The sequence below is a fragment of the Aethalodelphis obliquidens genome, unplaced genomic scaffold, assembly GCF_003676395.1.
Source record: "Aethalodelphis obliquidens isolate GAN/ISIS:26980383/991018 unplaced genomic scaffold, ASM367639v1 scaffold60, whole genome shotgun sequence".
Lineage (NCBI taxonomy): Eukaryota > Metazoa > Chordata > Mammalia > Artiodactyla > Delphinidae > Aethalodelphis > Aethalodelphis obliquidens.
Window position 1 is genome coordinate 9,612,198 of NW_020838004.1, and position 13,880 is coordinate 9,626,077.

The 13,880-nt window shown below is 33.7% G+C and overlaps 1 protein-coding gene across 1 annotated transcript in view; it reads left to right on the top strand.

Annotated features, from left to right (window-relative positions):
* Positions 1–13,880, top strand: part of CNTN5 (contactin 5) — a 514,136-nt gene that overhangs the window by 329,464 nt on the left and 170,792 nt on the right. The window contains exons 11-12 of the mRNA XM_027087760.1: positions 6,552–6,679; positions 8,948–9,123. Coding sequence (XP_026943561.1) covers positions 6,552–6,679; positions 8,948–9,123 — 304 coding nt within the window. The remainder of the gene's footprint in view (positions 1–6,551; positions 6,680–8,947; positions 9,124–13,880) is intronic.

Below are 13,880 nucleotides of genomic sequence, written 5' to 3' on the forward strand. Positions count from 1 at the left end.
AACCATGTCCTCTATTCCTCTGTGTATTACTTCTTAAAACTACATGTTTTTCTATAATTACCTCAAAATATTTCGTATAAATAAATGCATTAATTAATTAATTTTTTAAAAGTACTTTACTATAGCATCAAAAAAAGGATAAACCTGACAAAAGATATCTAAGACCTGTAGACTGATAACTACAAAATATTTCTTGGAGAAATTTTAAATGACCTAAATAAATGGAGATATGTCATGTTCATGTACTGTAAAGCCATATCGTTAATGTATTAATTTTTTTGTGAAAATTGAGCTAAAGCACTGAAATTCCAATCAAAATCTCAGTAGGCTTTTTCAAAATTGGCAAGCTAATTGAAAAATTCATATGGAAATGCAAAGAATATAGCCAAAACAGCTCTGAAAAAGAAGAGCAAAGTAGAAAGAATTAACTTACATGACTTCAAGACAAATCATATTGATACAGTAATCAAGACAGATCAATGAGATAGCAGAGACAGTTAAGTAGTTGTTGACCTACACATATAATGTTAATTGATGTATCTTTTGGGCAGGGATTTTGCAAGCAACTTTTTATTAAGGAAATGCCAAACATTTACAAAAATAGAGAAAACAGTTTAATGAGCAGCTATTTGCAGCTTCACCAATTTTCGACTCATCAATGTGTTTCCTCTATGCCCCAACCTAATTCCCTGTGCCTCCGTGAATTATTTTTAAGCAACCCCCAGACCGCTCCATCACTTCATGCAGTAAATACAGTCAATTCTCATTTTTCTGTGTATCTATGTTCTATAAATTCATCACAAACACTGAATTAGCAAATACTGAACCATTGTTCATGGGGGAAAAACAGGGTTACGTTCCTGCAAGCCTCTGATCACCTTGTGGACAACTGGTCAGTACATAGCCTTGTCTTATGCATGTCTGTTTAAAGACATCTGATATAATATATAATGGTGATTTATTAACATTGAACTCATGGTCAACAACACCATAACTCATAATGGAAAGAGGTTTACCTAATGCATGGTTTTTCTCTGTAATGTACAGCTAATGGATTTTTTTTTTTATTGGAGTATAGTTGCTTCACACTGTTTTGTCAGTTTCTGCTGTACAGCAAAGTGAATCATCCATACATATACATATATCCCCTCTTTTTTGGATTTCCTTCCCATTTAGGTCACAACAGAGCATCCAGTAGAGTTCCCTGTACTATACAATAGGTTCTCATTTGTTATCTATTTTATGCATAGTAGTGTATATATGTCAATCCCAGTCTCCAAGTTCATCTCACTCCCATTCCCCCTTGGTATCCATAGGTTTGTTCTTTATGTCTGTGTCTCTGTTTCTGCTTTGCAAACAAAATCGTCTATACCATTTTTCTAGATTGCACATATATGTGTTAATATACGGTATTTGTTTTTCTCTTTCTGACTTACTTCACTCTGTATGACAGTCTCTAGGTCCATCTATGTCTACAAATGACCCAATTTCATTCCTTTTTATTGCTGAATAAATATTGTATATATGTACCACATCTTCTTTATCAATTCCTCTGTTGATGGACGTTTAGATGCTCAACATCACTAATTATTAGAGAAATGCAAATCAAAACTACAATAAGGTATCACCTCACACTGGTCAGAATGGCCATCATTGAAAACTCTACAAACAATAAATGCTGGACAGGGTGTGGAGAAAAGGGAACTGTCTTAACACTGTTAGTGGGAATGTAAATTGATACAGCCACTATGGAAAACAGTATGGAGGTTCCTTAAAAAACTAAAAATAGAACTACCATATGACCCAGCAATCCCACTACTGGGCATATACCCAGAGAAAACCATAATTCAAAAAGATACATGCACCCTAATGTTCATTGCAGCACTATTTACAATAGCCAGGACATGAATGCCAATTAATTTTTGACAATGGAGAGAAGATAGTCTTTTCCAAATGGTGGCACAGAACAACTGGATAACCATATACTAAATAAATAAATAGTTAGATTCCTACCTCATAGCATGAACAAAATGTAACTCAAAATGAATCATAGACATAAACATAAAAATTAAAACTATAGAACATCAAAAAGAAAACATAGAAAAACTTTGTGACCTTAGGTTAGGTAACAAACCTAACCTATTGCTTAGTACAACAACAAAAGCACAAAGCATGAAATAGATTGGACTTCATCAACCAAGAACTTCTGCTGTTGGAAAAATGCTAAGACATGCCAGAAACTGGCAAAAAATATTTGCCAGTCTGATATCTGCAAAAGGAATTCTATATAGAATATAAAAAGAACTGTCAAACCTCAATAACAACTCCATAAAAATGGTAAAATATTCTCACACTCTCTTCACCCAAGAAGATATACAGATGGAAAATAAGCAAATATAAAGATGCTCAACATCAGCAGTCATTAGGGAAATGGAACTTATAACAACAAGATTCTAGAGTACCTGCTTATCGTAATCACTAAAATTAAAAAGACTGACCATATCAAGTGTTGCAAGAACTCTCACACTGGGATGCTAGAAATGTAAAGTGGCACAACCATGTGGAAACAGTATGGCAGCTTCTTAAAAAGTTAAACATAAAACTAACCAGATGATCTAGTCATTACAGTTCTAAGTATTTATCCAAAAGAAATAAAGCAAATATTCATAAAATACATATATACAAATCTTCATAGCAGCATAGCAGCCACAAGCTGAAAATAACACAAGCATCCACCAAAAGGTGAGGGATATGCAAGTTGTGCCATCTACACACAGTAGAATACTGCTCAGCAATGAAGAGGAATTGATTCTTGATCATTGTAACAAGGATGACACTCAATTTAATGTCAACTTAATTATGCTGAGTGAAATTAACTAAACAAAAGGAGTACATAGTGTTAAGAGTCTATTTATATAAAATTTTGTAAAAATGAAAACTTACTCTAGTGATAGAAAGCAGATCAGTAGTAGTCCAGTGATAAGGGTGGTAGGAGAAGGGGCTGGGGGGAGAGAATACAGAGGAACACAGGGAAGATTTGAGGGGGACATATATGTTGATGATCTCGACGATGCTAATTAATGGTTTCATGACTGTATATCTATACGTGAGAACTTTTCAAAGTTATACGCTTTAAACATGCGAGCTTATTATATGCCTATTATACATCAGTAAAGCTGTTAAAAAAAAATTGGCAGCTCTCATTGACCTAAAATAAAGACAGATATTTTTCACAGTATGAGAGGTCCTGCATAATCTTACTCCCTTTCTACCTCTCCAGTCTTACCTTGAGCCACTCTCTGCTCCTGCTTTTTATATGCCATCATAATTGGCCATTTCATTCTTCAAGGTCTTGTGGTCTTTCCCATCTGGGGGCCTTACAAATGTCATTCCCTCTGCTTTCCCACACTTTGCCTAGTTAGTTCTCTTTCATCCTTCAGTTCTCACTGCAATACTTCACTCAGAAAAGATTCATCACCCTAAATAGTTGAGGCTTTCATAGTAAGAACTTTCCCTGGCACTCTCTACTTATTCTTTTTAAAAATTTGTCACAAATTTTATTTAAAATTTTGAGTAAATTTTCAATTAATGTCTACACACACCACAAAAATAGAATAATTTACATATATTATCAAGTTAATACTGTTAAAGAACTAGTTAGATATAATTATGATAGTTTTACATATAAGGAAAGAGACTGAGTAATTTTAAGATCATACAAGTACTCGTCAATGGCAGCGATTTGAACACAACCCTCTCTGACTTTAAAGCACACAGTCTCAATTAGTGATTAATGATTCCGTGATATAATATCCATTATGATAGGGTACTAGAAAAAATCTAATCTGGAAGTCAAAGCATGATCTCTAAATAATACGGCAGCAGGTGCATAGGTGGTACTCCCAGACAAGCACTTGGAAGGGTCTAAAATAGGTTGTACTATCTGACAGGTAAGCCAAACATGGAAATGGAGAGTCCAGAAAATGATCTTGAAATTTGGAGATCAAGATAGGCATCAGGAAGTTAGCAATGAATCCTTGCAAGATAGGGTAAGCACAATGGTATACTAGGTAGATTGTGATATTGGGCAAGTTACCAAGGCAAAGATCCAGTAACTAAGTGCAAGATGAGAACCAAGACACCTCCAGGTCGAGGCAGAAACTTGTGGAGAAATTTAGAGACCAGAAGAGAGTAAATGTGCCTTGATACTAAGTGCTAGAATGCTGGTTTGCATTTCTAAAATTTCTCCCTGTCCACAACGGACCGTCACCTTACCACTCCCTTATTACCCCATTCCAAGTTCAAGGATGTCTCAGAAGAATTAGTCTACAAATCTGAAGATTCCAAATGTAGGAGTCACATGGTAATAACATAGGGCAGAAGACAAAGAAGCTGGAAATTGCAAAGAAATATTAATTCAGTATTCAATTATCTCAGTATTTGTTTGCAATAGCCAGATGTTATAATATAAATTGCATTCATTGTCTATTCTATTTTTTTCTTTTCTAAATTAAAAAAAGAGCTTATCTGATAAGGATTTGAAACTTGAATCAGTAGACAGGCTTTTGGTTAAATGACATTGTCACTTGACAGGTAAAAAACACCATGGTATTCAAAATTCTTCATCCTCCAAGTGGATCAGTGGCCTAAAGTACAGGAGTGTTCATAAACTATCTTTGTAATATATTGCCTCCTGTCAGTGAGAAAGGACTTATCTTAAATTAAGAGCTAAAATACTACCAATATCTAAGATACATTTATTTCTTTAAAGGGGGTGACATTTTTCTAAGATACATTTATTTCTTTAAAGGGGGTGACATTTTAAACCAAACTTCTCACCTGCTAGATTAGAATTTACACCAGTCAGTAAAATGTAGACATTTTCACAATATTAATAATCTGCACAAACTGTAGTAATTTAACTATATTTCAATAAAGTGTGTCATTCTCACAAGAGAAAGCTTATTTGTTTATAAAAAGTATAATCTTTGCTTTCAAATAAATCTTTTTGTAGCATGTGTATCTTTGTGATTGAAATGGAATGAGTACATATATTCCATTTTTATAGAAATAGTGCTATCTAAATAACAAACAGAATTTTTCATTGACCATCTTAAATGGATTATATAACTTCAGAGACCACTGTGTTTTCCAAATGTCTCATTAATATCCCTGCTAGACATAAATTACAGTCAAATCCTCTATTCCTAGTTTGGCTTGATTCTAAATTTGGCTCCCTTCTAAATTTGGCTCCCTTCTCATACATTGTAAATCAAATTTGATCCATATTGAAAATCCATATTGAGAACAGTAAACTGGTCTCTTTATGGATAATAATATGTAAGTATAAATTAATAAGCAATATTCAGCAGCCTAGAATCTAATCCAATTGTTAAAAGTTCAATGCTGCCCATAACCATGAGTTCTGGACTGATTGGCAAAACTGAATACATATTTTAAAATAACATAAAGGATGTTGATAAACTGATTTAGCCATTATTCTTGTATCTTAAATAGTTTAATGTTATCATGTTGCCCTGCAATAAACTATTCTTTTCAGAACTAGGAGGATCCAATTTTAGGATTTTAAGTTCAGTGAGACCTTTAGTTTTCTACCTAAAGTAGCACATACTGTTACTTCCTCTTTCCTAAGTCAGTCTAAATTCTAGTGGCATATCAAATAAAATCACAACAGCCATTTCTGTTATGTCTCGGGTTGCTTCAGTAGGTCGATGCACTGGTGAAATAATAGGTTATACTTCAGGAGCATAAGAAGGAGAAAGGACAAAAATTCTAATTAAGTTTGATATCCTTATATTTCTGGAATGATGAATACACAGGAGAATATGGTAATCCTGAATGTCAACCTCATTTTCACAGAACTTCTAAAAATTTTTAATAATGATTTAATTTCTCACCTTCATATAAGACTCAAGATCCAGTTTTGATAAAGGTCTTGAAAGAGCCCAAATGCAAACTCAGATGTCATGCTTTTATGTTTGAAAAGCGCAGTACGAGCAGCCCAGGTTTCAGGTATCAGGTCTGTCACGCCCTTGCTACACGGGTTGCACTGCAGAGAAACCACCATAAATCATCTCGAGGCTGTATACAATTAATTTTATGTTTGTACTTGTCCTCCTCTATGTTTTTATGATGTTTCTTTTTATATTTGATTTTTGAGGTCATTCTTGGTTTGAGGTGAAATACCTCAAGCTTAATATTAAAATAACACTGGTGATAGTATAAGTTTTAATAATCAAATTCAGGGTCACCTTTTTTTCCACAAGTTTTAAAAGGAACTGTCATAAAGTTGTCAAAAGAAAAATAACCCGTAACTCCCTAACCTTTTTAAATATAAGAAGGTGTTATGTGGGTTTATTGCATAATTTCTTGAAGGGCAAAACATTTCTACTATCACTGCATATTTTCACAGTGATCCTTTACCTTATTTATTATTACTTGGAAGTGGTTTCAGATTTCATGAGAGTTTCTTACCACTTACTTGATTTGCAGTAAAACAGGAAAAAAAAAACCTTTTTAATAATTTTCAGAATAGCTATTCTTCCAGACGGGAGTCTACGGATCTTAAATGCTTCTAAATCAGATGAGGGAGAGTACGTTTGCCAAGGGGAAAATGTCTTTGGTTCTGCTGAAATCATAGCTTCCGTTTCTGTGAAAGGTAAGAAAATGTGGCTAAATGTTTTATAAGCATAGTTTCATGGCCTTATCAGAAAGTGAATAAATATAACGTGCATGTATGTGTATTTGCATATATGTGTGTGCATGTTCCTGTTCAAGAAATATATTGTACACAAAGAACTAACACAGTCAAATTGTCCCTTTCCATTATTTAGGGGACTATGAAGAAAGGAACACCTTGTTGGTAGAAATTTAAATATTATGCTCTGAACACACTATGTGGGAGGGTAAAGAAAGTTTCTGAAGTTTTAGTCTATGTCTCAAAATTTAAAAGTATACCAACAGTATAAAAATATTTTCCTGAATCAAGATTAATTTTAGCATCAATCAGTAATATTCCTTTGTTACCACTTCAACTGGGGATTTGGGGCAAAAAAAAAGAGTAGCAAAAGGAGGACATGAACATGTGGTGTTGAAATATACATCAGATGAACTGACATCAGAGCTACTCTTTGATTTCTGCATCAATGGAATTTTTATACACTGTAACTTTTTAGTATGCTTAAATGTTTCTGTTAGTTTTCTAACAGTTAGTTAGTTTTCTAGTTCTAAAGTGAACTAGATTCCAAGTCTAGAACATTCTTTTGAGACTACCTGTCATTGTTTAGTACTAAGAAAATCTCCTATCTTAGACATTCTCTTCATTTGGTAAAGGAATAGTTTTCACGATGAAGTATATCACTAATTTTTTCCATTTGTGCATGTAGTATATAATGAATCATACTTTGGCCACAAAAAATATAGTAATGTTCATTTTCCCCTTTCTTTAGAAAGAGAAATGTAATTAAAATAGCCAGCACTCTGATATTTTAGAAAAGAGGCAAACATCCAGGGAAGGAAGGAACATAATTTTAAAAATGTCTTCACTTATAGCATACATTACTGGAATCCAAGTCAGTCTTCCAGTCCAGGTCTCATTCCTTGTGTGTGCTAAACAACGTTTTTCATAGTGAGGCAATGCTGGATCCACAGACTTTTTAAATTTAATAATAACAAAAATGTTCTCTGTTAATCACGAGTTAAGTGGAATATTTAGTTACTCAAAACATTCCAATTCTCACAGTTTAAACTGCAGTATGCTGTGATGATCTGTCTTCTCTGATGAAGACAGAATTTAGAATGCCACACAGAATATTTGACTTCCAGAATGTTAATATTTACTGTGGCATTCCTTTCCTGGTATCGCTCTTTCTGAGACTGCTTTGAAGGAGGCTGCATATTAAAGGATCTTATCAGTGGTTAACCATGGTCTTTCATCAGACTATGCTATTGCAAACAGTAGAGCTGAAATAGGAAAATTAGGATAATTTTTCATCTGTGTCAGGCTTCTTGAGGTATCTACAATCAGGAACCTAATTAGGAAAAAAGAAAGTATCAATATCCTGTCTCCATCACCTCCCTACTTTATTAAAAAAAATATCATATTGCAGTTGTTTGATCATTAGCTTAACTAACCCTTAGATGTACAGCTGGTATTAGCCTTTATTGGTTTAAAGTTGCTCTAAACCCAGTAAAAATGTATCTATTTTTTAAAAATTTAACTGAATCATTAAATAGTTAATGTAAACATTTTTTCTCAAAAAACATTTCTATTCAATATTTTGCCTTTTTTTTTAGATCTCAATTAAAGCATCCACTGTCTATCAAAGGGGATATTTTATAATCAGCCAGAGGTGCCTCTTCTACTCCTCTACTTACAAGGTTTTGTAAACTATAAAGTGAATACAAGCTGTTATAGTAGTAGTAGTAGTATAGTTTTTATCTCCTTTAAGATAGTAATTTGAAGGGAGGTGCTCTGTATAACCTTTAAAGTGAACTCACTTGAATTATTCCTCCTTAGATGTGAAGTATTTTTTATTGTAAAAATTATTTTATTTATACTTGATGATCCTTGAAGGTAGACAGGGAGGCTACAGCTTCTTTTTTCTAATGTTCCTCCTTCCAGAGCACCAATTGCTCTTTCTAGTTATGTAGTCTTTCCTCTTTTTCATCCAAGCTGACTTCTTAACAGGAATAGGGACTTTTAAATCATCTGTTCCCTACAAATGCTAATATTTCAATTAATATGGTAATATTTGGTAATATTACCAAATGGTAATATTTCAATTAATAATAGTTTATTAAAAGATATGTATCTGGAGCAACTATATTACATAGATTCCTTGTTTAATTTTTCTCTATTATTTAAAATGCAGAATGAAGGTGAAAACTATACGTTATGCTAATTAACATATTTTTATTTCTATAGAACCTACAAGAATAGAACTTACTCCTAAAAGAACAGAGTTAACAGTGGGAGAAAGCGTTGTCCTTAACTGCAAAGCAATTCACGATGCTAGTTTGGATGTCACTTTCTACTGGACACTGAAAGGACAGCCTATCGATTTCGAGAAAGAAGGTGGACATTTTGAAAGCATCAGGGCCGTAAGTTAATAAAATTTTATTCTTTGAGTAATAATACTTTTAGAAATTTAGACTCAAATGTAAAAACCTTCTTCTCTGTGAAATGTTAAGGAAAAATTAGGACAAAATTCAAATTGATTCAAACAATTATTTTATTTCATTATTTTATGTTATGTCAAACTAAAAATAATACTTATTTAAAACTCTCCCAGTAAGAAATTGGGAATACTTGATTATGCAGATCTGGTTTCTTTGCCATTTTTTTCTATTTGATTAGTATTGTCAATATTTACACCTTACTTCTCAAAAGTTATGTGGCTACATAAACATAAAAGTGTTATTTAAAGCATTCTTAGCAATTATGATACAATAAATAAATGAAATAAGCCTGCCTGTCCTACTCCTGAAGAAATAGTAATTCTTGGAGATTCTTTAATCTGTCACAGGCTATAGAGCTTAAACATGCAACCCAAAGTCAGAAATGCAGATTAGCCTTAGACAAACATTCACAGACATGCTCATTTCTCATCTGCCAAATCTTTCCTTGTATTATCTTTTATATATCTATGTGACAATCAACTAAATGGAGTAAGAAATCTTTTGAACCAAATTCTACAGTATGATCATAGTGTCTTAACAGAGAAGTAGAAAAATGATCTTTTCCCCCACAGGCTTTTTTGAAACATAAAAGAGTAACATAATGATGGAGAGAGACAAGGGCAATGGAACTCGGGTGGCAGAGAGAGATTTTGGCTGAAATATCTCTTCTATATTGGTTAAAGAGGTGGATCCAAATACAAACTATGCCTAAAATACAATTTAAAATGCTGCCACATACGTATTAACATCAGTTTATTCTTCTGTAAACATTATGGGAAGCACTGGTAGACCACAGCTGTAATGAGCCCAAACATATAAAACTTGGCTTGGATTGAATTTTATTTTAAAGGTAATGTGATACAGTGGGAAAAGTCCTAGACCCAAAGTAAGGAATTTTCTGGGTCAAGACCCAGCTCAGTCTTTAATCAGCTGTGTAACAAAAAGCCAGTCACTTGATTTGCCTTGGCATTAATCACATAGAGCACTAAAGTGAGGGAGTTGGACCAGATAATTTCTAAGACCCCTTCTTACTCTAGAATTTGATAAATTTGTATTAGCAGAATAGTAAGAATGAATTTTCTTTGTTGCATTTGCCAATGTAACTTAAAGTAAACATTTTCTTCTAAATTATTCCTTTCATCCTGATTTACTTTGCAGTTAATGAGAGACTGTATAAATAAGAAAAAATTACCCAACTGCATTATTCACATCTCATTAAATAAATCAATTTTGTCAATGGTTATGTCATGTACAAAATATTTAGATCGTGTTAAACTCATTTTCCTCGAATTTGCGACTTTTCTTTTTTATTTACCTTGGGTCGATCATAGCTTCAAATTTTGAACAACTTTTATGCTATGAATGTCATAAAACAAAACCAGAAAAATATGACACAAAAATATTACATTTGAAAACAAAAAAATATACCATCAAAAATATTTCTTCTTAGGATTACCTGTAAACATTCATTTTGATTGATCAGAAATATAAAGAAAAAATATGTCTAAATTTTGTTTTTTCTTCATAGAAGCAGGCTTCCTCTTTATTTTAAAATATCAGTAGAGAAATTAATGGTCTGATAAATTATATGAATTCTTGTTTTTGTCTCTTATATGTTACCACTTTAGTTTCAGGTCCATTCATTTGTATAAATAAATACCTTTAATCCTTTTCATAAGGTTGGCAGTCAATAATACCTGCTGTATCTCTCTTTACACATATGCTGTTCCTGCCCTTGAGAATTACAAAATTGACTCGTTACTCCATGCAAACCTATATTGCTACAAGCCATAATAAATTGAGCTCAGTTTGTAGACAGTGGTAATAAACTCCAGAATAGAAAAATAAAGCAAATTAATATATTGAGAAGTGAGAAAAATATTTAGCTTAAGGTTATGTAGAATATATCACTTTAGCTTATTTTAAAAAATTAATAGAAATATGTTTGTACTTAAAATATTTGGAAGCTTCAGAACTGCAAAGTTAGAAGAAATTGTCTATTCCCTCTACCCCAATTACCTCAAACACTGATTGGGTCCTTGTGGGCTTCAAGGACATACATGGGAGAGAATCCCATTCTGTGACTTGAAAAAGTCAGAGAAAAAAAAGAAAAACATTCTATTCCCATCCTGCCTTTCACCTTGTGAAATATAATATGTCTGAGAAATAACATGTTTTAGAAGAAGGGATGAAAGTGTTATAAGGAAGTGAGATTTGGGAAGGCCTCTGGTCATGTGGATACTTTCTGTTTGAGAGGCCAATTGAAGACTCTGGGAATAAGAGGGCAGGCCAGGGCTCAGAAGAGAGCCTAGTGGGGTGATCTATGGTTTGCTTTGAGTTTCAAAGGAGAGCCATTGACGAGACCTTAGGGATATAGGCTGGTCCAACAGAGTAAGAAAGCCCAGCAGGATTCGGGACTTAAGCAGGAATAGAGTGTGCCTTTGACTGAAGTACTCTTTAGGTTAACTGACCTGGCCCTAACCCACCAGTGTGTGATTGAATGGGGGTGAATCAGAGGAGAAAGGGGGGTATATATTTCAAGTATATTAACACTGCATAGAGTCAAATGAATCAACCAAATCTCTGAAAAAAAAACCCAAAAAGATACCAATTGTGTTGATACTTTCCATCTTGTAGTGCCAAAATATAGCTTAATGAAGTTCTCCACCTTTCAACTTGTTATAGTGATATCTTTTATACACAGCCATTGGTTTACAGATGAAGCTCTAGGAAAAATTTTATGTTTAACTTTTACAACACCTATAGACAAGGTATATTTATGTTTTAAATAAAAGAGTGCTTTTGGACTGCAAGAGAGTGAATAAATAAACATATAATCACATCAGGTTAAAAGAATAATAGCTATTGCTTTGAAATCTATAATGAAAATGCTTCTATTTCCCTTGCCTCTTGACTTAGGCCATGTTTTACAAACCCAGAAATTTGACTGATTTTTGGAGTGAATCCATTATTGAAGCCACTGTTCAAAGGGTCCAAACAATCAATTAGTCTGTAAACATTTGATCCAATTCACCCAAATCCCTTTTTTGGCAATGATATGAGTTAACTGAAGGTGGCAAATTAGTGAGGCTATTCTCAAGATTTAATTTAGATTCAATTGTACAAGCAAAGTGCTGTGCAGGATCCAAGTTAAAATACATGGCCTTTCACCCCTAAGAGAGCACAAATTAAGGAGACAGACAGCAGGGTGGGCTAGTAATCTGCTATTACAGTGTTATCACTAGAGAACTCTACATACAGCTGGCAGAAGAATTTGGTATTTGAACTGGACCTGGACTGGTAGAATTTTGCCAGGTGTTAGGAGGAGAAGCTGCATTTCAGACAGAGACAGCAGGTGAGGCAAAGACGAGGCAGAGAGTTTAGAGCACGTCTCGGGAACAGTGAGGAACATGTAGCCCTGATGGCATAGTGACGACACAGAGTAGAGAATAAGTCACTATTTGTTGAATACATTTAAAGGAGAGCAGCAGAGGCCTCATTGTTAAAGGCACTGATTTCGGAGTCATGGAATTTGGGTTTTATTTGGAATGCAACAGGGAGCCATGTGACTCAGATTTGTTCTTTAAGAAGATAATTCTGACAGCTGTGTGGAGCAGGGGTTGAACATGAGGCAGACTTTACTTTCATTCCAGGCAGGTTAAGCAGAGGTTACAATGAGGAATCGACCATTATAAGCTTCAGCCTTAAATAACCACCCTGTTATCAAATAATTATTTGCAATCGTGCTTTGACACAATTGTGTTTTGACACAGTTTTTTATGTTGGTCAGAGGTCTTTGAGAACCTCTTAATACTCTCAGGATGTCTGAACAGCACCTGAACATGGCCATGTGACTCCAAAGCCACAGTCTTAATGGAGGACTATGGTGATCCATTGTTCTCCAGAGACTTGAAATCCCTAATTATTCATTGAAGATGTAAGCTAGTTGTAATCCCTACAACGCATAAAGATCAGTTACACTGAATATCATGGAAGCCTGTAATTTGTTCCTTTTGGAGCAGAGAAAAAAGCCAAATATTTGTAATCAGGAAGGTTGGCAAAAGAAGAACTGCCCTTTCCATTGTGAGCTCTCCAAATGTGATAAATTGCAACTAAATGGGCAACCAAATCAAAGTGCACTATTTCATGGTCCTTCATATTCACTCAATCCTCTGGTTATAACAATACACTCAGGAAAGCAGAGTAGGGATGTTTGAGTCCATTTTTAAATGAGGAAACAGAAGCATAAGACTTTTCCAGGCCACATGAATTCTAAATTGGGGTAAAAATATTAAATACACTGTGATTTTTAAACTACGTTATGTTGATTCTCCTTTGTAAAGCTCACCCTCTCCACATTCATTGACCATTATGTGTTCAACCCTTGCCTATAAACTGTGGGAAATAAAAATAAAAGGGAGATTTGGTTCTGATCTTCAGTAAATGTAAAGATGGCATAGAACATAAAGTAATTCAAGAAAAATATGACCATAAAAAATTACTAATTTTTTGTTAGAACCAAATACTGTTGGAGACCAGAAAAGAGATTAATGTGAATTTTTTTTATCATTGTGGAGAAAAGTGAGGAAAGGAATTAATTTAGCACCTGCTATATGCCAAGCACTAAGCTTTTATATATATATATATATATATATATATATATATATATATATATATAT